Source organism: Rhinichthys klamathensis, unplaced genomic scaffold (assembly GCF_029890125.1).
Source record: "Rhinichthys klamathensis goyatoka isolate OS25496 unplaced genomic scaffold, OSU_Roscu_1.1 h1tg000055l_1, whole genome shotgun sequence".
Lineage (NCBI taxonomy): Eukaryota > Metazoa > Chordata > Actinopteri > Cypriniformes > Leuciscidae > Rhinichthys > Rhinichthys klamathensis.
The window spans coordinates 1663940-1689353 of record NW_026606600.1 but is presented as its reverse complement, the minus strand read 5'-3'; the positions used below and the strand labels follow the sequence as shown (position 1 = coordinate 1689353).

General features: G+C 40.7%; 1 protein-coding gene across 1 annotated transcript in view; it reads right to left on the bottom strand.

Moving 5' to 3' along the window:
* adamts18 (ADAM metallopeptidase with thrombospondin type 1 motif, 18) overlaps positions 1 to 22186 on the bottom strand; it is a 97355-nt gene extending 75169 nt beyond the window's left edge. Inside the window, exons 1-3 of the mRNA XM_056248451.1 lie at positions 21869 to 22186; positions 21709 to 21781; positions 20195 to 20514 (exon numbers count right to left, since the gene is read on the bottom strand). Of these exons, the coding sequence (XP_056104426.1) occupies positions 20195 to 20514; positions 21709 to 21781; positions 21869 to 21982 (507 nt within the window). The 5' untranslated portion in view covers positions 21983 to 22186. The remainder of the gene's footprint in view (positions 1 to 20194; positions 20515 to 21708; positions 21782 to 21868) is intronic.
* Between the last annotated feature and the right edge of the window lie 3228 nt (positions 22187 to 25414).

Here is a 25414-nt window from a genome sequence, read left to right as displayed (position 1 = left end):
TCTTCCCTAAAGGCCCCGGTATTACCCACCAAGCCAGTTAGAACAACATTAGCTTTGGTGGGTAAGGCTTATTCAGCTGCTGGTCAGGCTGCAGCATGCCTACACATAATGTCGCTGCAGCAGGTCTACCAGGCTGAGTTGTTAGGAGATATGGATGAGGGCGGGGGTATTGGCCCTAACGTGGCTTGCAAACTGCGTCGGGCCACAGATCTATCTCTCAGGGCCACCAATGAGACGGCTAAATCTATCGGCCGCTCTATGGCAGCCTTGGTGGCCACTGACATGCATCTATGATTTGCAAAAGCTGCTTCCAAATCATCAGTTCTCATCCTCCTGGATCTGTCTGCTGCCTTCGACACTGTGAACCATCAGATCCTTCTGTCCACCCTCTCATCACTGGGCATCACAGGTACTCCTCTTCACTGGTTTGAGTCCTATCTCACAGGTAGGTCCTTCAGGGTCACATGGGGAGGCGAGGTATCCAAAGCACATCAACTGACCACAGGGGTTCCCCAGGGTTCAGTTCTTGGACCGCTCCTCTTCTCCATTTACACCACATCAATGGGACCCATCATACAGGCACATGGTTTCTCTTACCACTGCTATGCTGATGACACCCAGCTCTACCTCTCATTTCAACCAGATGATCCCACAGTAGCTGTACGGATCTCAAGCTGTCTGGCGGACATCTCGGCATGGATGAAGGAACATCACCTGCAGCTCAACCTGGCAAAGACTGAGCTTCTCATCCTCCCTGCCAATCCGTCTCTACAGCACGACTTCACTATCCAGCTAGATTCTTCCTCAATCACCCCATCAAGGTCAGTCAGAAATCTTGGAGTAATCTTTGATGATCAGCTGACCTTCACAGACCACATCACAAAGACAGCTCGATCATGCAGGTTTGCTATGCACAACATCAGGAAGATCAGACCCTTCCTAACTGAGCATGCAACACAACTTCTCGTCCAGGCCCTGGTAATTTCTAGGCTTGATTACTGCAATGCTCTTCTGGCTGGACTTCCATCATGTGCAACTAAACCTCTACAAATGATCCAGAATGCTGCAGCTCGTCTGGTCTTCAACGAACCCAAAAGGGCCCACGTCACTCCTCTGTTCATCTCTCTGCACTGGCTACCACTCGCTGCTCGCATCAAGTTCAAGGTGTTGACACTTGCTTACAGATTGACCACAGGATCAGCTCCCTCCTACTTCCACTCACTACTACAAATCTACATCCCTACCAGAAGCCTACGATCAGTCAATGAGCGACGGCTCGTGGTACCATCACAGAGAGCCTCAAAATCACTCTCCAGAACATTCTCATTCACGGTACCATGCTGGTGGAATGATCTGCCCACCCTCATCCGGAATGCAGAATCCCTGACAACATTCAAAAGACAACTGAAAACTCATCTCTTCCGTGAGCACTTAACATAAAAACATAAAAAAAAAAAAAATTCTTTCCTTTTCCTTTAAATCCTTGCTTATCTGGCTTATGCTACTCCGAGCAAGGTCTGAACTTTGTATTTTGAGCACTTCTAGCGTTGTTTTTGTCTATTCACGATGACTCGCTTGGTTTAGTCCTCAGTTGTAAGTCGCTTTGGATAAAAGCGTCTGCTAAATGACTAAATGTAAATGTAAATCTATGGCTCAAACGAAGCAATATAAAGGAGAGAGATAAAAACTTCCTTATGGATGCACCCCTGTCACCTTCTGGCCTCTTCGGCGACGCTGTTAACTCAGTCGTCGAGAGGTTCCAGGAGGCAGCCAAACAGGCGGCTGCATTCCAGAAACTCCTCCCCCGCCACTCTCATGTCTCCGGGTCTGCAGAGCGGGAGCAGCCCCAAACATCTAAAGCCAGCTCTTCACACCTTCCCACACAAAAGCAGAGCGTAGCTTCCAGTGCTCCCCCTCAAAAATATTGGGGACAGGGAAAGCGCTCTCAACCGCAGCCTTCAAGGGGTAAGACGTATCTGAGGACCGTCATTATTTCCAAGAAGGCTGCGGGGAAAAGGTCCTGCTGCCCGAGGGGTCAGGCCAACGAAAGCAGTACCCCCCGAAGTAAAGCGGTTAACACCTCATTTTACGGTGCCCACTGTCCTTCGGTGTCCTCAGGGGACCGGTATGCTAACCCCGCCACCTCGTGTGTTTCGGGACGCAGCAGTCTCCGGCAAGGACATATCTCAGGGTCCACCCGGAAACGTAGTAGTCCTGGGATGCCCGCCCCCTCTGATGAGGGTCCCAGAGCAGTCAGTTCGGTCGTTCCCTGCCGGTTCGCTGTTACAGCGCGTCGGACTGATTGCACAACAACAACAAAATCCAGAAGCCAGTCTAGAGAGGCTGGTACCTCTAGTATAATTTTTGACAGCGTGGAAGCTACTGCCAAATATTTCTCCTTGGGTCCTGCCGACCATTTAAAAGGGTTATCAAATACAGTTCGGGTCTCGCCCACCCAGGTTTATGGGGGTCCTATCCACCGTGGTGGGCCCCGAGCAGGTTCTGGTAATGGAACAAGAAGTGAAAACTCTGCTGGAGAAAGGGGCCATAGAACATGTACCCCCCTCCAGTAGGGAAACCGGGTCTTACAGTCTTCAGATGTGTCTACAGTCTTTCATGAGTTTCAGAGACTGTTGGGTCTGATGGCAGCAGCGTCCAATGTGATACATTTTGGCCTGTTGTACATGAGACCCTTGCAGTGGTGGCTCAGGACCAAAGGGTTTTTCCAGAGGGGCAACCCCTTTCGCATGATCGTACAGTTACAGTCGTAGGAATAGACATAGAGTTCTTACAATGGTATGTACTGTATAAAGGTACTATATCCCATAATTTTCAAAACGAGCTCAAAAACCTTTGTTTTATGGAGTTTTTGTCTGCTGAAGGTAAATTTTTTTTTTTTTTTTTTTTTTTTTTTTTAAAGATGACAAATTAAATATGGTCCCACCCTGACTAAGATCTATTAAGCAAGCTTGAGTAAAACCACAATGAAAGCTGGTCTGGTAGGTAAACATAAATATACCAAACAAGAGAAGTGACTAAAAAGCAATGCCTCAGATATCGCACAGCTATGTTGTCAATGACAAAAAGGTGTCCTTTCATAGGTGTCCTATTACTCACAGAAAGATGCATGAGCTTGACTTATAGCCGCGTTTCCACCGCAATTGCCCGGAACAATTTGTCCCAGGAACTTTTTTCCCAGGAACTTTTTTTGCCCCAGACCGGTAGCTTTCTGCGTTTACATCGCGGTCTAAAGTACCGGGTAAACTGCGCGCGACTGCTCATTGCTTGCTTGTGACGGACAGTAGACTGTAAAAGACAGTAATCAGTTTTGAGCGCCACATTTATAATAAATATGGAAGAGATTCACACTGTGCTGCAGTTGTTTGAGATGTATTGGTTTACTAACCAGGTAATTAACAAAACGGCAGAAAAGAGACGAGCACTGATACTAAAGCGTGTTCAGAAAGCTCGTAATGCTAACGTTAGATCTAAAATTAGACAGCGTATGTTATCAGCTATTGCGGACATTGACCGTGAGAAGGCTGGGACGAACGCGCAGAAAATTTCTCTTCCGCAAATACGCTTAATAAAGCCTGAATCTCGTCGTCGGTCCAGCTGCCTTTTTTATTTTTATTAAATTCCATATTTGCAGACAGACAACTCTTACTGCATGGAACTTCATTACTGCATGAAGCCACGAACTGCAATAGATTCTAAAAATTCCGGTTAAAATAAAATGCTGCGCGGAGTTATCCAATCATAATGCGGCGTGAACACAACCAATCAGCATGTTCAGCGCACAAGCCCCACCCGCGAAAGTTCCTGAACTTTGAAAAAGTACTACCTCGCGAGCAGGGACTTTCGGAGGGGGAAATATCTACCCGGAACTTCATTTAGACCCTGGTTCCTGCGGTGTAAACACACCGAGTACCAGGCCAAAGTTCCTAGTTCCTGGGTAAAGTTCCTGCGGTGGAAACGCGGCTTAACATAATTAAACCTCAATGGAGACATGAGAATCTTAAAATGTGAGTCCCAAATGGTCCAAGGCACTAGATATGGGATTCCTTATAATATTTATGGCTTCTTAGCACTGGTGTGACAGCCACTTTACCACTGCCCATTAGTTTTAGGTCTTCAAGTGAGTGGGAACAAGAGCTATTACAGGAACAGCCTGCCTTTCCCCTTCCTTACTTTCTCCCAAAAGCCTCTCTCTCTCTCTCTCTCTCTCTCTCTCTCTCTCTCTCTCTCTCTCTCTCTCTCTCTCTCTCTCTCTCTCTCTCTCTCTCTCTCTCTCTCTCTCTCTCTCTCTCTCTCTCTCTCTCTCTCACACACACATCCCCAAGTAGCCTCTACATCACTGTCACCACACAGACCACCAGGGAATAGCCCCTGGCAACTCTTATAGTGCTAACATGGCATAACACCCCATGAATTATGAAAGGGGGAGTGGGGAACATTTGTAACTACAAAGAAGCCCAGCATATATTCACTCTGGTTTCAATTTGTCTGTCTGCCCTCCCAAAACTCAGACAAGTGTAAATGTCCACCACGTCACCTGAGCATCGTCTCCCATGGTGCAAAGCATTTGACTCTCAACTAGCAGACTCAGAGTGGTAAATACAGGGGACTGAGTCAAATAGTGGCAAGAAGAATCCCAGACTGGTCCCAGGCATGCCCCTGTAGAGATATGTGTAACTGTCAAAGGACATGTATTTTGTTGAGATGTGTATTTGTTTTTGTTATAAATTAATGTAAATTTGAGTTCATTTAAAAACAATTGTGATATTTAGAAGCGGATATTTATATTATATGGTGTTTAAAGTTAGGGGTTCTTTAAAGAGGATTTACGTAGAAAAACGTGATGTCACATGACCCGGTTCAGTTTGGAGCGGGTCTGCGTCATTTTGTGGGTCAGAACGAACATGGATGCAGAGAAACGACATGTAGTCTGAAAAGAATTGCTTAATCTGCATGGTTTGAGAGGCGCACACGGTAATTTACCTTTATATACATTTCATAATGTTTATAATATTGTTTTATATTACTTTACGTGCACGATGTGATGTGCTATTCGTGATGTTGATTGGATTCGTTGTATTTCTGTTGTCATTCACTTGCATATCATCGGACATTGTCACAAGAGACTTGTAAAGGACTGAGAAATGCATATTTTGAATATATGTTTTCATTTTTTTGTAGTTTTCACGGTGTCTATGGTGTCTACTGAAAAGAAAGAGAGAGAGATATGTACAAAATAAACGACAAAATACATCTGTATGAATCGTGGCCTTTATTTCGTCAGACCAGTGCAGCTATAGTGAAAACGTGACGCCATTACAGTCGACAGCTTAAAGAGTGGAACGGCATCGGCTGGATGAGAAGAGGAAACGAGGTCGCGGGCGCATCGCGTACAGAAGAGACGTCGGATACGAAAAGAAGGCACGATCGCGGGACTATCGCGTGGAGAGAGAAAGCGTCAGAGACGAGGCTTGCCGTTATGCACGCAGTTGTCACCGCCAGGGAAGTACCGCGACCGGACCAGTAGAGGGCGTCATTTAACTGCGTAAACTACAGCTTTGCAAGTATCCTTTCTACATGCTTCAAAGAACAGTGTTTGTTTACTCCATCACTGTTACAAGCAGAAGAGTGCTGCTCTGCAATTAACAGCAGGTTAGACTGTGCTGTTTTTACATCTTTATGGACATCAAAAGAAAAGAAAAAAGAAGAAAAAAGTAAAGATAAATGATTTGTATTTATATTGTTTGATTTTTACAGCCTAATTGTGTGAATGCTTTACAATTGACGTAGTGGTGAATAGTTACAAGGTTTTTGCATCTGAGAGTAGTAAGTAACACAAAAGTGTTTTGCTAAAAACCTTTACAATGTCAGTTCATGAAGAAAAATCACAATATGATGAATCAAGTGAGCAAACTGAGTCCCTTCAGGCAGAGTTGACTAGCTTAACTGAACAGTTAAGATTTCAAACTGATGATGCTGAAAGGGAAAGATTAGAGTCACTCATAGCTGATATTCATGTTAAAATACAGTCACTTCAAATAGCAAAACCTACTGCTTCCACTTCAAGAAGAGATGAACCCAGGAAATCTTCACGAGAGAGAAGATTGACTCCAAAAATGCAAGAGCTTAAGCAGCAAGAAGTTTCTCAGAAGGAGAGTAAATTCATCAAGTTGTATGAAAGCTGGAAAGAACAAGTAAGAACTACACGTACCAAACTGAAGGATGAGTGCTCTGACCAAGACTTGGGTGACATGATGGATAGTGTTGAAGGGCTGGAAACTCAAGTGAAAAATGTGTATGAACTTATACGATCTCAATCAGTACCTTCAACTCAGATTAGAAGAAAAATTGATTCCTGTACAGCAGTAACAACAGATTTGATGGGGCTGATGAAAGTACGTATGAGTGAAGTGGGGCAAGAGGAATTTGATGCTAGTGCAGAAGATGCCAGAATTCGTATGGTGCTTGACAAAGAGTATGCCAAGTCAATATTTTCAGCTAAAAGTTCCAAGTCTACTATTCGTAGTCACCGTTCAAGCTGCTCATCAGAACAGCAAAGCATCTCCGCAAAAAGAGCAGAGTTTGCCGCACAGTTGGCTGCAAAGCAGGCAGAGATAAAGATGGAGGAGGCTATTGCTGTTCAAAGACAAGAACTTAAAAGATTGGAAAATGAGCGAGATCTTCAAGTAATAGCTGCAAAGCTCAAAGCATACTCTGAAGCTGACTCAGGTGAGTCCAATAACGAAAGTAGAACACCACGCAGTGAGGTAGTTAATTGTCCTCCAGTATCTTTTAAGGAGATTAAAGAGGAAAAAACAACCCAGTCTGATAGGGAAGCCTCAGTAGTACAAGCCCTACATGACACAATGGTTCTCAGCAGACTTCCAGCACCTGAGCCCTCAGTTTTCTCAGGGGACCCACTTAAGTTCTTAGAGTGGAGAACAAGTTTCAAGGCATTGATAGAACAGCGATGCACAAATTCAGCTGATAAGTTGTTCTATTTACAAAAATATGTCAGTGGTGAGGCACGATCTGTATTGGAAGGAAGCTTCTACAGAAAGGACGATAAAGCCTATGATCAAGCATGGGAAGCATTGAATTCTCGGTACGGCCATCCATTTGTAATTCAGCGTGCTTTTAGAGAAAAACTGAATAACTGGCCAAAGATTGGTTCAAGAGAATCAGTTAAACTGAGAGAGTTAAGTGACTTTCTGACTGCCTGCAGCAATGCCATGCCACACATCAAAGGGCTTCAGGTGTTAAATGACTGTGAAGAGAACAGAAAAATGCTACAAAAACTCCCTGATTGGGTGACGTCTCGTTGGAATCGCCATGTTACAATGCAGTTGAGACAAACAGAGGATTACCCTAATTTCAAGGAGTTTGCTGGATTCCTGGCCCAAGAAGCAGAAATAGCCTGTAACCCTGTAACATCCTTTCACGCCTTGAAGCTCTCTGAAGAACGGCCATCTAGAGAAGTTAAGCGCTCAAAGGCTAATGCATTCATCACAAATGTGAAAGCATCAGACAAACCAAGCACAGTGCAAAAAACTTACAGTGTTGAGGGAAGCAACTCAGTGTTTTCAAATAGACCATACCTAGTCATTTGCAGGTGTTGTGGGGAAAGTCACTCCATCTACAAATGTCAAACGTTTGCTAGTAAGTCTGTGGAGGACAAGAGAAAGTTCATATTTGACAATAACCTGTGCTTTGGCTGTCTTAGGAAAGGACATAATTCAAAGGATTGCAAGAGTAAATCTACTTGTAGTATATGCAAGAAACATCATCCAACACCACTTCATGAAGACCGTTCGTCTTCTGCAGCACTTTCTCGTGTTATGCAAACAGAAGAAAACACATCTTCCCTTTCCTGTTCCATAGACAGTGGTAACGGTGGGAGCACATCAATGATAGTGCCTGTATGGATTTCTTCAATTGACAATCCTGAAAGAGAGAGCTTAGTTTATGCTCTACAAGATACCCAGAGTAGCAACACCTTTGTAGACCAAGAGGTATGTGAGAGGATGGGGGTAGTTTCAGAGCCTGTCAAGTTAAAGCTTACTACAATGATGGGAAAGGATTCTGTCGTTCAAAGTGAAAGAGTTAGTGGGCTCAGAGTTAGGGGCTTTTCCTCTCATGGCTTAATTAATTTGCCACCTTCCTATACCAGAGATTTCATCCCACTTGAACGTTCCCACATTCCTACCTCTGAAACCGCAAGAAGGTGGCTACATTTGAATAAAATAGCACAGGAAATACCAGAGTTGTTGGATTGTAAGGTTGGACTTCTGATAGGTTACGACTGCTCAAGAGCTTTAGCGCCTCGACAAGTCATCACAGGAGGTGATAATGAGCCGTATGCCATCAGGACTGACCTGGGTTGGAGTATTGTTGGGAGTTCGCCACAGGTTGTAAAGTCGACAGAAGTCACAGGTCTGTGTCATCGTGTATCTGTTAAGGAACTTCCAATACTGACTCCTGTTGCTGTCATCAGAGCCCTTGAATCAGACTTTAGAGATACAAACCCAAAGGAAAAGAGCATATCGCAAGACGATATACAGTTCATGCAATTGCTGAATGAAAAAATTCACCAGAATACAGAGGGACACCTGGAGATGCCCCTCCCCTTCAAGACACGCCCACAATTACCAGAAAATAAGCGGCTGGCTCTTGTGCGGCTGAAACGTTTGAAAGGAAAATTTGAGAAAAACCCCAAATTCAAGAGTGACTATGTTAAATTTATGGAAAGTGTCTTCAATGATGGTGATGCGGAGAGAGCTGAACATCAACCCAAGGCAGGAAACGTCTGGTATATTCCTCACCAAGGGGTGTACCACCCTAGAAAGCCAGAGAAGATTAGAGTTGTGTTCGACTGCTCTGCCAAGTATGATGGCACCGCTTTAAATGATCACTTGCTAACTGGACCTGATCTCACTAATGGGCTTACAGGGGTACTCTGTAGGTTTCGCAAACATCCAGTCACAGTTATTTGTGATGTAGAAAGGATGTTCCACAGATTCCATGTGAGCCAAGAAGACAGAGATTACTTGCGGTTCCTGTGGTGGGAAAACGGTGATACAAATTTAGAGCCAAAGGAGTATCGCATGAAAGTCCATCTTTTCGGGGCAGCATCCTCACCTGGCTGTGCGAATTATGGAATGAAGTACCTTGCATGTCAAAATGAAAGCGAGTATCCTGCAGCAGCCAACTTTATCAAAAAGAATTTCTATGTTGATGATGGGCTCATTAGTGTAAAAAATGTGGACGCAGCTGTCAAACTAATCCAAGAAGCCCGAAATGTGTGTGCAAAAGGGAAATTGCGTCTACACAAGTTCATGTCCAACAACAGAATGGTTTTGGAGTCAATTCCTGTCAGCGAAAGAGCCAGCGAAGTTCAGGATGTGGACCTTGGTACTGGTGAACTCCCAGTTCAGACTGTGCTGGGAGTAAAGTGGAATGTAAATAGTGACACCTTTTCCTTTAAAGTTGCCCTGGATGAAAAACCAGCAACACGGCGAGGAATCCTCTCCACTGTGGCATCTGTGTTTGATCCACTAGGCTTCCTGGCTCCCTTCCTCCTAGTAGGTAAAAAAATACTGCAGGAGATGTGCCAAAAGGGCATAGGATGGGATGAACCTCTGCCTGAAGAGTTAATGCCACAATGGACAAGCTGGCTGAACGAACTAAAAAACCTGCAAAATCTTCAGATTATGAGATGTTTTGCTCCTGAACATCTAGGGACTGTCCAGAGGATTGAACTCCATCACTTTTCAGATGCGAGTAGTTATGGCTATGGTCAATGCTCATATATCCGACTGTTGAGTGAAGACAAAGTGCACTGCTCCTTTGTTATTGGCAAGGCAAGAGTTGCACCCACAAAAGTCGTGACCATACCAAGGCTTGAGTTGACAGCTGCAGTGATCTCTTCAGCGGTCAGTAACATGTTAAAGGATGAGCTGGAGCTCAATCTTGATCAAGAGTATTTTTGGACCGACTCAAAAGTAGTCTTAGGCTACATTAACAATGAAGCCCGCAGGTTTCACGTTTTTGTGGCGAATCGAGTTCAAAGAATTCGTGAAACAACTGACTCTGCTCAGTGGCATTACATAAACTCGGATCAAAATCCAGCGGATCATGTTTCCAGGGGCCTCAAGGTGTTAGATCTGATTAACTCAAATTGGCTAACGGGACCCAAGTTTCTTTGGGAAAAGGAAATTATCACACCAAAGACAACGCCAGAGCTGCTTGTTGGTGATCCTGAAATCAGAACGACACAAGTACTACAAACAAAGGTAGTAGAAGAAGAGAATTTTTTGGAGAGGTTTGAGCGGTTTTCGAAATGGCACACAGCATTGAAAGTTGTCGTTCGTATCCAGCAATTAGCAAGATACAAAACCGTTCAACCCATAAACGTTGAAGACATGAGAAAGGCCAGTATCGTGCTTGTAAGATTGGCACAAAAGAATGCCTTCAAAGATGAGATGCAAAAACTGAGTCATGGCAAAATGCCACATTGTCATCCATTATTCCAACTTGACCCAGTACTGCATGATGGCGTTCTCAGGGTGGGAGGGCGATTGATGAAAGCTTCCTTGTCTCTTGACTCGAAACACCCAGCAATCCTCCCGAGAGATAGTGTAGTCACACGTCTTATCTTGGGTTACTGCCATGAAAAAACTCAGCACCAAGGCAGAGGACAGACCCTCAATGAATTGAGAGCAAACGGTTACTGGATTGTTGGTGGGAGTAAAGTTGTGGCAAATTACATTAAGCAATGTGTTACGTGCAGGCGAGATCGCAGGTCAACAGAGATGCAAAAGATGGCGGATCTACCAGCTAGCCGTGTCGATCCCTCTCCACCATTCTCTTATTGTGGGATGGATTGTTTCGGACCATTTCTCATCAAGCAAGGTCGTAAAGAGCATAAGAGATATGGTCTCATATTCACCTGTTTCTCCTCAAGAGCAATTCACATAGAGATGCTGGAAGATCTCACAACTGATGCCTTCATAAATGCCTTGCGGTGTTTTATAGCTATCCGTGGAGCTGTAAGAGAGATCAGATCGGATCAAGGGACAAATTTTGTTGGGGCAAAAAATGAGCTGACAAAAGCTTTAAAAGAATTGGACAAGGACAGATTGACTGCTTACCTATCCCAAAAGCAATGCGACTTCATAATGAACGTACCTGATGCCAGTCACATGGGAGGGGTTTGGGAAAGGCAGATCAGAACAATTAGGAGCGTTCTAAGCTGGGCTCTTTCGAAAAGCTCGGGAAGATTGGATGATGCTTCCTTGAGAACTTTCTTCTATGAAGCCATGTCGATCATTAATAGCCGCCCACTCACCACAGATACAATCAATGATCCCAAGGGGCTAGAGCCACTTACCCCAAACCATTTACTCACCATGAAATCCTCTGTTCCTCTGCCTCCACCAGGGAAATTTGTGCAAGAAGACCTGTACGGAAGAAAAAGGTGGCGCAGAGTACAATATCTGACAGAGCAATTTTGGAGTAGATGGAGGAAGGAATATCTGACAAACATCACTCTCAGACAACGGTGGCATACTCCAAGACGCAATGTGAAGATTGGGGATATCGTCATCGTCAAGGAGGAAGGAGTTCCGCGCAATGAATGGAGACTTGGAAGAGTGCTTGATGTTTGTGAAGATGAAGATGGCCTGGTGCGAAAAACCACAATACAAATAGGAAATAGAAAGTTAGGGAAAGAGGGTCAGCGACTTACTAATCCATCCATCCTTGAACGTCCTATTCACAAATTAGTGGTACTTGTAGAAAACAATTAAATCTTATGCAATGGAACTAATCTCTTTACTCCACAAGTTGATAGTTTGAAGTATTAAGAGTTTAAATATTAGACTTGATGCCAAGAGTCAGAGAACATTCTATATGGTTCTGAAATTTGTTTTGTGAAATTACTAAATTTATTCAAACTTGTGCATAAGTTCATCATAAATTATAGTAATTTGGTGGGAGTGTAACTGTCAAAGGACATGTATTTTGTTGAGATGTGTATTTGTTTTTGTTATAAATTAATGTAAATTTGAGTTCATTTAAAAACAATTGTGATATTTAGAAGCGGATATTTATAATATATGGTGTTTAAAGTTAGGGGTTCTTTAAGGAGGATTTACGTAGAAAAACGTGATGTCACATGACCCGGTTCAGTTTGGAGCGGGTCTGCGTCATTTTGTGGGTCAGAACGAACATGGATGCAGAGAAACGACATGTAGTCTGAAAAGAATTGCTTAATCTGCATGGTTTGAGAGGCGCACACGGTAATTTACCTTTATATACATTTCATAATGTTTATAATATTGTTTTATATTACTTTACGTGCACGATGTGATGTGCTATTCGTGATGTTGATTGGATTCGTTGTATTTCTGTTGTCATTCACTTGCATATCATCGGACATTGTCACAAGAGACTTGTAAAGGACTGAGAAATGCATATTTTGAATATATGTTTTCATTTTTTTGTAGTTTTCACAGTGTCTATGGTGTCTACTGAAAAGAAAGAGAGAGAGATATGTACAAAATAAACGACAAAAGACATCTGTATGAATCGTGGCCTTTATTTCGTCAGACCAGTGCAGCTATAATATGTGTAGGGTATCGCTAAATACTCGTGATACATGATATGATACATCACGACACAAATGATGTGATTCAATACATCACATTTTCATAGTTGTATTGCTATTTTAAACAAATAATTGTAAATCAAACAAACAAGGGAGACTAAATCAGTGAGTAATGGCAGTCCAAGAGTTTCCAAACATTTGATGGAAAGGACCCCATGATATGATGATACCCTTGAGAAAGACCCCATTCCTAAAATATAAAGGCAGCATATACACTCAAAAATTAAGCCTTTTTTTAAGATTTACACAATTTAATTAATAGTTAAATTCCATCCAATTGAATTGAATAATCCTTAAGTAATTTAACTAAATAATTGAACAATCCTTAATCAATTATTCAGTTAAACGTAAGGATTTTTCAAATCAATCTGATGGAATTTTACTATTAATTAAATTGTGTAAATCTTTTTTTTTTTTTTTTTTTTTTGCTTGCATTTTTTGGGGTGTATATTTTAAGCCACATTAAGCCACAGTTCACCAATTTTTAGGGGGCAAAATCCAGTAATTTCAATAGGAATGCATGTAAACATGAATTTCGTGTGATGGCGAAAGATTTTCCAATGGGTCCAAGTTGCTCACGCTTGGACCAACAGAAATCAGCTTGGTTTGAAAGTGACTTTTTTGTGTGAGATGTGCTTCATATATGCTACACTACTGACAATTGACAATGGACCCATTAAATTTCGCTAATGTGAACACACTTTTATACTGTGTGAGAAAACGGTAAATGTGATACTATAAAAACAAAATAGTTAAATATACAGTAATTCCATTTCATTTCATTTATGTTGTCATTGTTCTAAAGCCTTGAGAAAAATGTATCTGAAAAATATTATATTTACTGCTAGATGTACAAACGTGTTGTTATACGCATGAATTAATATGAAATAGACTTCAGCAAAATCTAACACAATACAACAAGACACAGGCGTCAGCTGACATTAATGGTTGGAAGGGTTGAATAAAGCATCTACGTATATACATATCTATGGTTTTAACACTACAAATAAAAACAAATCTGCATATATTTTTGTTAAAACATTTTGCAAGAAAGTTCAGAGTTGCAATGTATATATTTACATACAAACATGTTTTGTAAGTATATACATTGCAACTCTGAACTTTCTTGCAAAATGTTTTTACAAAAATATTTTATTTGTAGTGTTAAATAAAACCATAGAAATGTATACGTAGATTCCTTATTCAACCCTTCCAGACACATAGGTGCAGCTTCTGCTTGTGAAACTGCCGAGATTTAAATTCCCGAAGAGATTGGATAATCTTTTACAGGTGAGAATGTGTTGGTTTGTGTTTTTATATGTATTAACTCAATACATGGTTTTACTATAGTACTTTTAATGTTTTTACTTTTACTATGGTAATTTTTTTATGTCAGCTGATGTCTGTGTCTTGTTGTATTGTGTTAGTTTAGCAAAATCATCTGCTGAAGTCTATTTCATATTAATACATGTGTCTAACTACGACTGCAGACAATCAGTCAACTTGCTCTCGAATGTTCACGGACTGCTCCAATATGGCAGACGGCTTACGTATAGCAGCACACTGAAACGGCTGGGAATGAGGCATCTATGTATCTCTATGGTTAACAATCATGATTAATCTCTTGATTTACGTATTTGGATTCAAACTATTGTTTTTTTTTTGTTTGTTTTTAAATGTAGCCCTAAATTACCCGGGCCCAGACCACAGTTTAAAAACCTCTGATTTACATGACCTTTACATGAAGTAATGATATATAAAAAAAATAATGACACAAGGATCATACTTTTTTATGTATTATCAATATCAAAACAATAAAGTATCTCGATATATAATTATGATGCCCGGAAAAGGGGCTTAAACTGGGAGACCCCAAACAGCGACCATTTTAGCAGAATCCATAAGTACCAATCATGACAACAAACATGTCTGATGGAAACCCCAAAGCATTTACAATTTCCTGAGTCAGACAAGCACTACAGATCTGCTCTCGGAGTCTGTGTATGGTAATTCCCAGCCTCTCTCTTCCATTGATGTTTGAATGGCCCGGTGCTCTACTCTCACTGCAGTATATCCAAGCTTTGAGCGCACTGACAGCTTGCCTCCTTTCCAGTCAGGGTGAATTAGCATCACAACTGTCCCTAAGTGCAATCCCACACGTTAGCGCATCAGCTTGAACCAGCAGGTCTGGTACTGAATAAACACAGCTGAAGTGCTTCAGCAGCAATTCACACACACACCTCACACATTCACAGACAGTCTAGCACCCACGAGGTTGGACTATTGGCCGGGCTGTCCATGAAAGATAAAAGAGCACTTAACCATCCAAAAAAAAAAAAGAAAAAAAAAAAGATAGAGAGCGAGAGAGAGAATCTGTGGGATACCTGTTTAGCAAAAATGACTAAGATCGTATATAATTTGTGCATAATTGATTCAGTTTTCCGTTTGTTTTTACTCATTTGCATGGTACTCATAGGTATGATTTACATGAATTTACATTTAATGTCACATCAACTGCTCAATCAATACATTTATAAATGCTTTACATTAATTCGATTAATTTAAAATGAGTAACAGATAACTTTAAATAGGTGTGCTTGAATAAGTTACTCGTATAACTTGGGACTTGGGAAAGGTCATGTCTGAGTTCAGCATGATTGGACATGTTTGGAAAGAGCTGAATTCAGTGAAGGGCAAATCTAGTGAGTCCCCTGTCCTACAAAGACCTGCTTGCAAACCATTCAAAAGACTAGGAGGATAATTAACTATACTTAGTTGTCTGCTTGATAGACTCTGAAAAACACTCCCTGCCTACTTTCACATTTTTGGCCTTATCACAAAAAGTTTGGGTTCATCTCACACTTGTAGTTCGGTTTGCTTGGTTTTTTGGTCCGGAGCAAAAAGTTGTGTTAGACTTTCACACCGTCCGTCATTTTGATGTACAGGATCGTAAAAATTCCGTCATAATTATTATTAACTGTCATTTTAATTTTCATATTTTAATGATAATAAGACATTTAATAGCTTCTGTTTCCATTCACATTTTCATTTTTATTCACAAACTTACAGGACAAGCATATAGGCTATGCATTTATTTATAATTATGAAAAGAAAGTTGAACAAAGACTATGCGTCGCTGCATCAGTTTTTATTTTTGAACAGTTATCGCGGACCGTGAATGAACCCGATCATCCCTTCCTCTTTATTACGTTACAAAATGAAATAAACATGAATGAACATCAGAAAATATGTTGAAAGATACACTACAGTTTACCTAAATCCGTATCATGTCTCATGTACGTAATCGCTAAATCAGTGTTTCAAACAATGTCACGTAACATTATTATACCTCAGAAAAACCATTCGTTGGTTGATAATCAGCAAGAAAAATGTAGAGAGGAGCATTTTGCTAAATACTGTATATGTACCATATTACATAATAAATTTAATTTAATTTAATTAAATATTTAATGTATTTTTGAATGAATCCGTCAAATTTTTGTGACAGCCACCATTTAAAACAAAACAAACTGGATTAGAAACTTAATTATCTAAGTATAAGTATTACAGTATAATTTTATTATTATGAAATGGACTTAAACTGGGTGCTCGTCTGTGTGTAACCAGCTGAGAACTTGTGAAGAGCTTATAAAATGTGTAAAGGAGGCCCTCCGTCCTTTTTAGGGTCTCATCTTCCCTTTTTTGGGTTCGTTTACGTGTCTTTGGTCCGTGTTGCATTCATATTTCCTTCGAACCGGTCTCGGTCCCCTTGTTTAGTGCGCACCAGGGTTCGGATGGCAGCGCTCACACTTATTCAAATGAACCGCACTAACAGAGCAATTGCACCAGGGTTCGTTTTAATCAAACAAACAACAAACATCAGCAAACAGCATCTCTATCAAGTTGTACATCATGTTAAAGGGGAAGTTTTCCATCCATGTATGTTGACTGAGATAATTAATTGATTCACAATGTTAACAATTGTAACCTAAGGCTATAGTCAACCTATTGTTTTCCTACCCAGCGGCGCTTTCTAACATGCTAATTGTTGTTAACATGTTAATGGCAAACAATGGTGCCAATTAACATAAACAGATAAGAACATGTCAAGTCTACTGTCTCATTACCTGCTTTAACTTGATCTGACAGGTCTAAGGATATGTTAAACTGGACTAGCCAGAAATGAGTGCCCGTGTGTCAAACAAATCATAACTAAAATATAGCAGCACTGCCAGAATAGTTCATCCATAAAAAAATCCAAGTTGAACAGTTTTGTGAAAGATCTCTAAGTCTTTCATTGTGATACTTAAACTAGTTCTGGACGGCATGGTGGCCCGGCCAGTCAAAACACGTCTAGAAAGCAGGATCAGCCAATTCAAAGGGGGATGGGCTTGAACCTGTCACCAGCCATATGGAACAGTGACCCAGGGAAGGCCTGAGGATGTGGATTTGTCTATGCCTAGGCTGGAAAAGCAACTCTGAACTTGCTCAACCATGTGACCCTGAAGCTTGATCTGGTGGAAGTTCTGACCTCTGAACAGGAAGTAGCAGAGCACCATTTCAGAAGCTCCACCTGCTAATCAGCTTTTACAAACTGAAGCAGACTGGCATTCATATGCCATCCTGGATGCAGCCCATTTAGAAGATTTTGAACCAACCTAGAAACAGCACACATGACTAAACTAATCCATAAATCAACCAGGATTTCATTACTACGATGATGTGTGTTGTTTAAAGGATGGATGGAAGATGTTTGATCATGTCATCAAATCTGAGGCCACACAATCCATTTGAAGCAAATGATAACAGCAATTCAAGAGCGCTCAGTAATTAAAAACTTTAAATGAAGCAGGATTTAGCGAGTAAATCCCTCTGTTCCTGACTTAAAAGCTGAGACCGCCTGTTCTTCATTTAACAACAGAATCCCTGTCCATCTGCTATGTTATGCACTGTTTAACAGCGAGCAAGAGGACTAGTACAAGCAAATCAGGCTTTTATCAACACAGTAACCTAATGAACGGCATTACCTCTGAATGTTTCGACTGTGGGGGTTCTCAACCAGATAACCATTGATTTTACTTTTGGACTGGCATTCTCGCCACACAAAACCACTCTTCCTCTAAGCAACTGCCTCCTCAGCCTTTCACAGCACAAGGGGTTGCTGCGGATCAGCAGAGGGATGAATGGGTTCTCATTTGTAGTTAATCCAAAGCTCCTCATCAAGCGGAGATGACATGGAAGGGTTAAAGTCTTCTGTGACTTGTTCTTTTTCAATCCAACAAAGAAAGGGAGAGTGAAAGAGGCAGAGTGACAGAATGAGAGACCCCTTTTTTTCTCAGACATTTCCTTTTTCTTCTGTACATTTAAGCACAAAATCTGAAGGGACACACAGGTCTTGTTTGGCGTCCTGTATATCTGAAATAGGGGCACCTTTAAGACCGTCGAGAGAATCACCTAGAGCTCGGACCATCATTCAAAAAAAGAGCTTCAAAAGAAAGGGGGAGTAGATCAAAGAGTCCCTGCAGTCTATTCAGATGCAATTGCTCCCAAATCACATTGTGTTGTCACACAGTTTTAAAAGAATGGGTCACTGCTGTTTTATAGTGGAGAAGCTACCACTAATGAAAAGGACAATGAAAAGATTAGCGCTGCCAGCCATGCGCCTGAAACCTCACTCTGTCTTTAATTGTAGAGAACAAGGGAGACAGGAAAGCAGGGTAAACACAGAACAAAAGAGCAGGGAGTGAATGCAGAGTCCTTCAGCAGAACTCTGGGGATGATTTTACAGTAGCACACAACACAAGGTGAGACGTGAGATACGTCAAGCAAAGCTCAATCCTCCATCCCACACAAGCCATGTCTCTACTTTGGTTTACTTCATACTTCAGTGCTCCAGTGAACCTGTTTTAAGCTCTTCATGCACACTATATACAACACTTTTCGCTCAGTGAAACACCATATACTTCCTAAGCTCCAGCAGTCACAATACTTTACTAACCATAACTCAAATATGTTTGCATACTTGCTACTTGACATTGGCAGCTACTTGAAAAATAGTACATATACTTAATGAGTAAAGCAACAATGGAATAGCGAATATTACTTTTTTTTATAAATATTAGTGAGCTAAATTCATAGTCAACGGATTCAGCAGTTTTTTTTTTTTTTTTTGCTAATTTAAAAAAAGTTTTTTGCTGCAAAAGAAAAAAAATGTAAATTAGACAATGGAACACACTTATTATTGTGTTTTACCAGCGGAGATTACGGTATTATCTGTACACCCAAAGAAGCAAAAAAGGTCTAAAGCCATGAGACAGAAAGACTGACAAAGACAAAAAACAAACGTAAACATTTGACGACTGGGATGAGATGCTCGAGTTGCTTCTTTTGTTAAAGAGGTGAGCGAATTCATCATTGTGTAGAACGCTCTCTTAAACTCCCTGTATCAGTGTAATTGACAAAACTCAGAGACACTGATCCACGTCAGTAGACGGCAGTGCAGTGTCCAAGCATGTACAAGTGGTCAAGTATTACATCACTTTGTAGGCCAAAACGTGGAAACGAGTTAGCATTTTAGCACTTCCTGTTCCATCGTCTCGGAGTCAATGGGTTTTTTGAATGGGGTTTTTGTTAAATGGCTGAAAAGAGGTCTGTGGTGAACACAAGCTCAAGACACGTCCATGTTTTATTCTGTGACATAAAATACATCCGTATTATCCCACTCGTGATTTTTTGAAGCTGTAACGTGTCTTGAAAAAGGCGATTGCTAACAAGTGGCTAAATGGGACTACACAGGCAGTCTCGTTATGCTTATAATTGTGTTATGCTTATAATTGTGCTCTTATAGACAATTCTAACTCAAACTTTCTGGGAAAATGTTTTTAGATAAAACCTGAAAGAGTTGTCGGAAGCTTAGTGGTGGTGACGTTGAAGTTGTGGGACCGTGTGGCGCAGTTCGTTTATAGCCTTCCTTTAGCTTTTTATTTCTGACGACTGCATTTAGGCTTCAAAATTTATCAAAGTTGTGTTAATCTGTGATAATTATCTCAATGGGCAAAACGTGTAAGTATCATAAACTTTTGTTGATCACAGAGTTTGTTTTTTGCGACAATCCAAAAGCCTATGGAAAAATCCTATTGGGTTTTTCTTTAGGGAACAAGTATGATGCTAACTGCCGATTGGCCTACAAAGTGACGTCTAACCTGCACCACTCTTTTGGCCAAATTTAAAGGCAGCTCTGCAAGAGAATCCCTGAGGATCAGTAAAAAAAAAATCCAAGATGGTGAAAATACAATTAAAAACAATTTATAAAATAATTTCAAACCTAATATTCTTACCAAAACATTTGTTTGGTGAAATGTTCAGATATGTTTGAGCACAGAAGTTGCTGCCCATGTAGAGCATTTCAAATCAGTCACATGAGGTTCTATTTAATTTAGGATGCCTCATAGCTTCCTTTAAAACTAGTAGACATTGTAGCTCATTGTGAGTGTAAAAGGAGACACTTACCAGACCTGTGCAGGTGGATATAGCCACAGAGGATTCAGAATGGTTTCGTATGGAACCCTGATAGAGGCAGTTATGAATAGAAGGGTCAAGGGTCGCTGTGTTGATGCCCTCTGCACCCAGTGTCTGTATGGTAAACCCCTCTGCCAGCACATGGGATGGCTGCAAGTCTAAATGCAATTCCTTGCCAAATGCAGAGACATGATAATGCACCGAACCACCAGCTTCTGACAGGGACCTCCTGCTTCGTTCATGTCTTGACACATCATGGGAGATGTAGCCTCCAAGTGAGTCCACTTGCACTGGTGTGGCAAAATCGTAATCTGTGTGTGGGACAAACACAGTTTAAATAATCTGACTCAATACCAATCCATTACCAGTTAATTATAGCATTAGTCTTACTAATATAACTTAATATTGTAATGTCAGCAACAGTTTTCTGTCCATCAGGAATTAGGACAGGTTGTGTTGTGGCTTTGATTCCATGTCTACTGCCTTTGTGGTTATTTCTATGCTAGTACACTACTAAAAGCTGACAATTTTACCAGGTATACACTTTTAAAATGTACAGTCTTTCTCTTCCAGGAAAATTATAGCAAAAATACTGATGACTCATCCTGCACTACACATATTTATGTCTGATGAAATGGTTTCTAATGATATTGCCACTCCCCATTTTACCACCAGCCAAAGACTAGCAATTCTAATGGTTAATCATTTTTTATCATTATTCTTTAAGGGATAAGCCCTTTCATGTCCCACCAAAATGTTCTTTGTTAATACGAAATACAATACAGGTAAGAAAACTGCACTTGTCAAACCATTTCATGGGGTCTTGTCAACACTTGTTGGCTTATTTACGTTCCCTATCTGGTCTAACTTATTCATTAAATAAAATTAAAATTGTAAAATTAGCCTACCTCCTGACTAAAAATCTGTATATCACTGTTTACACTTTTATGTTGCTATACATAGAAGCCTACCTATATTTCTGCTTTTTTTCTGAGCCTTACAAGTATTTCAATACCCTTTGTAGCCTGTGCAAGCAGTGAAAATTATGAAGAGGCTATAAATTAACATGTTTCATGTAGCCACAATTTATATACAAAACTAATCTCAAGCATTTAACCATAATCTCACAGGGAAGTGTTTCCAAACTTCCCACTGGTTGTGTAAATATTAATTAAAAAGACAAACTCTCAGTGACTAGCTCCTACGCGGCAGATAAGAGATGAGGGAATCCCTTTAATGCGCCCACACATACAGTACGCGTGCACCGGCACAGGAAACTCACATCTTGGGAGTATATTTATGTTGTAAACCCCCTAATTCCCCGAATCTATGTAGCATGCTTCCGCGTATTTATATATTTAGCTGCACAGGTATATCCAATAAGGACAGGTAAGGATTTTCTGCTCAACCAGAGCGCAAGAGCGCCATCGGCATCATTCATTGCCTTGTCATAATTATAAAGAATAGAAGTACAATAATAAATTGCAGTGCGTAAAGACACGAACCTTGATAGAGACCGCCGGTGTCGCCGGTAAATGAGAGCGATGTCACAGAGTGGAAGCAACAGAACTGCAGAGCCTGCAAACAGCTCACCACAATTAATTTGCTAAATGACAATGAGTACAGTATATATAATAAACAATTAATTATCAGTGTGTCACCTGCCTTAATAAAGTTCCCAAAAGACACACTCGCCAGTAATCTCACTGATGTGCTGTTTACCAGAGGGACTTGTAAACTCCAAAGCAAAAGGAAAAGGCAATCCATTTTGGCATGCATGCACCTTAACTGTTACCTCTTTAAAAACGGGGAAAGGAACGATCCGCAAATCCATGCAATGCAATATAGAGACATTGCTAATTGTTTAAACTGTCCTGTTTCAGTCGTTCCTCAAGTAAAATCCACTGGGTCCATTTGGGTAACGCGCACCGCCTCTGTTTGCGAGCGCAGGTACACAGAGAACTGCTGACTGCTGCTGAGCGTTGACAGTCGGCGGGTGTGTGTGCGTGTGTGGGGGGTGGGGTGGGGTGGGGTGGGGTGGGGGGGGGACACTAAACGGCAATAGAGGCACCGGCTGATGGGGAAAGGGTGGGGGTTTATATTTCCACCAATCAGCGACGACCATCTGCGGGCGATTCGGCGCATCAGCGCTCCTCACTGTCCGACCGTCCATAAAAAGAGCACAGAGTTCATTGAAATGGGAAGCATGTTCACAGCACTCCCTCTCAATGAACGGTCCGAGCAAGTAAACACACGCTGTCGAAAGAGTTTATGTGTTCAATGTGAAACTGAAGAGTTGTGAATGGGCTGCGGGATGATTTATGATAATGTAGGCTACGCTATACTGTATAATGAAGCGCTTTCACGTCAGGTCTTGTTCCTAAAACATACTGTCATCTGTTCTGCAAGCGCTCAGCTGATATTTAACACTTAGGTTACATTTGTACAGCAGTTTGTTTTAGTTATCATTGTAGAGTGTTCTTCAACCTAAAAACTGCGAAAGCTCGTCTACTGCATCTATTCAGGCTTTTTTCAACACTGTGCAAACAAGATCTCCTGATGACCTAGTTGTGACCTAGATGACCTTAGTTGTATAGGCCTATTGCCTATAAACTCTTCTTACTTGGCAACTTTTGAATAAACTTTTGGGTGCTCTCAGTAGTCTATTGTCAAATTACATAAATTAGAAATTAATTTAGTATGCTTAATTAGTAAAATATGTTTAAACCACTGATCTATAGATAATTTATTATAGGTGTAGATAAGTAGTTTCCACATACTTTTAAATACATTTTCGAGGCAACATGCATGTAGTAATCATTGGCCCTAAACGTTAAATGAAAAATAACAAATAACAAATAAACAACAAAAGTCCCAAGTTTATAAGTAACCTACAACACAACACAATATGTTTTTTGTCATTTCAAAAGTAATGACATTCAATAAATGAGTCAGATTAATTCAGTGAACCCTTTGACCGATTCCTGTGTGTTTTTGATTCACAAAAAATAATCTGCACTTTAGAATAATTTTTCAGAAATCGGACGACACTAATTGTTCGTTTTCATTCAATAAAGCATTTTCAAAAAGTAAAAAATCATTCCAAAAGATCCGACCCGTTTGTTGGGCAATCACATTTCAAAGATTTAACAAGGTCTGAATATAAACTGGTTCTTTATTACCAGCCTTATGATAACCAAATAGAGGGCAGTTGTTAGTACACCGACTCCAAAATATTATTAGGACAAGAGCTCTGTCGTTTGGGTCGACTTGAGCACTCTCATTTGTTTGATTGTTTTTCCTCTTTGCTGGTTTATTAAAGGATCTCATAAAACTACTTGATTTTCATACTAAATGTTTATGAATCAAATAAAAGTTGAAAATTAAGGTTCAGCCAAAGCATAAAGATCAATTCAAGACGTCATAAGAGGTGGATTAAAAGTAGTTTGATATTTATTTATGCATTTCAATGGTTTCTGATTTTGCCTCTAATTAACAGAGGAGGCCAAGATTATCTAGCTCTACACAATATCAACCATATGACAAGTAGCTCAAAGAAAGTCTCCATGTGAAAAGAATCATCCAGTGAGTTTAATTGTGCTTTACAATCTATTAGTTTCCAGCCTCGTTTTGAAAAGTCCTCAGAAAGAGTGTTGTCAGATGTTTTAGTAAATGTTGGCTGGGGGCTCAGCTTGTCAAAGCCAAATGCATCAAACCCCAAAGGAAGATGGTTTTGCTTTGACTACAGTGTTGTTATTTACAATATGTTTGTGTGCCAACACTTCTCTCTCTGGTTTTAAAACTGTGCCCTAACTCCACTGAATGGAGTGGGCACAGATACTGTAGCTCAACATGCAAAAACATACCATAAAGCCATGGTATTTGCTTGCATATTGGTTTATGTATACAGTATGTTAAATGGAGTGTCCAAAATTGTCAAAAGGCTCACTCATAGATGTCTGTCCAAAAATCAGTCACACAACCAACCAATGAGCAGTTAAAGACTAGAGGGGCGCAGATACAATACTTGCCAGTAAAAACTTCTGGAGTAAATGAAATGACTCTTAAACCTGTTTCTTCATCAGTTCAGATTTGCTTTTTGCAAAACATTGGCACATATTATCGGTTAAAGCAACTTTCGCAATTTAACGTAATGCAATAGGCAGTGAGGTCATAACTCAGCCTCTGACCTCATATTTGCTAACATTTGTTCCCCCTCTCTTTACATGGCTGTACACCATTTGTTTTATATTTGTTTGCATGTTGTAGAGAAATGGCTTTTCCAGCAGCGGCTCCAGCTGGGGAGAACTATGCCAGGTCAGGGTTGCCCATATCTGCTCCTAATTTAGCCTACCCCGTACTGCATTTAGAGAACAGAATGCAAAACTGGAACCATAACGTCTGACGGTCAGTCGAAACACATCTACAAATAATGATGATCTAAACTGAAGTTACCAAATAAATGTCCATGAGCTTTGCTGTGTTATTCTGCCTAAATTAATTGAAAAATTTAGGCAGAATAACACAGCAAAGCTCATGGACGTATTTGGTAACTTCAGTTTTGAGAACACTCATTCAATTTGCTTTGGAGGACATAAACCTTTAGATCTTCTAAATTGTGGAAGTCACAACCTACTTGAATGGACTAATTTCCATTCAACTCTGCAAAAAAAACATTTTCAAAATATTTTAATGAAGTCTATATGTGGGAAGTAAATGTGGGATGCAGACTAGGATGTTGACTGGAGAGGTCATAAATCTTAATCCATGACAAGAATCTATACACCTTTGAGTGGAGGTTGCACCCACTATTTATTTGACTGTGTCACTGAAACTCCAAGTATAGGAAATAACTGCTTTCAAGCCTGACCTTTTGACTTGAGCTCATACCCTGTCCCTGGAGAACATCCCTGATATCTGTTGTCTCATGACTTGAAGGCCTCGGGAAACTTCCAACTTGCATTCTCAAAGACATCATGGCAAATATGGCTACATACGTATGTATTCATAATAAATTCTAAAAGCTATCAGTGTTTATATTTTAAAGGGTTAACTAAAGATCAGAGCTTGTGTCCACGTGTGTTATGGGTCAAATAATGGTTAAATTGGCACTGATGTGGCTGTTTATTGTCTGTTTAATGTTGTTTACTGTCTGTTTACTATTCCCTGATATTGTGTACCTGGCCTGAGAATCTAGACTTCAAAACCGTG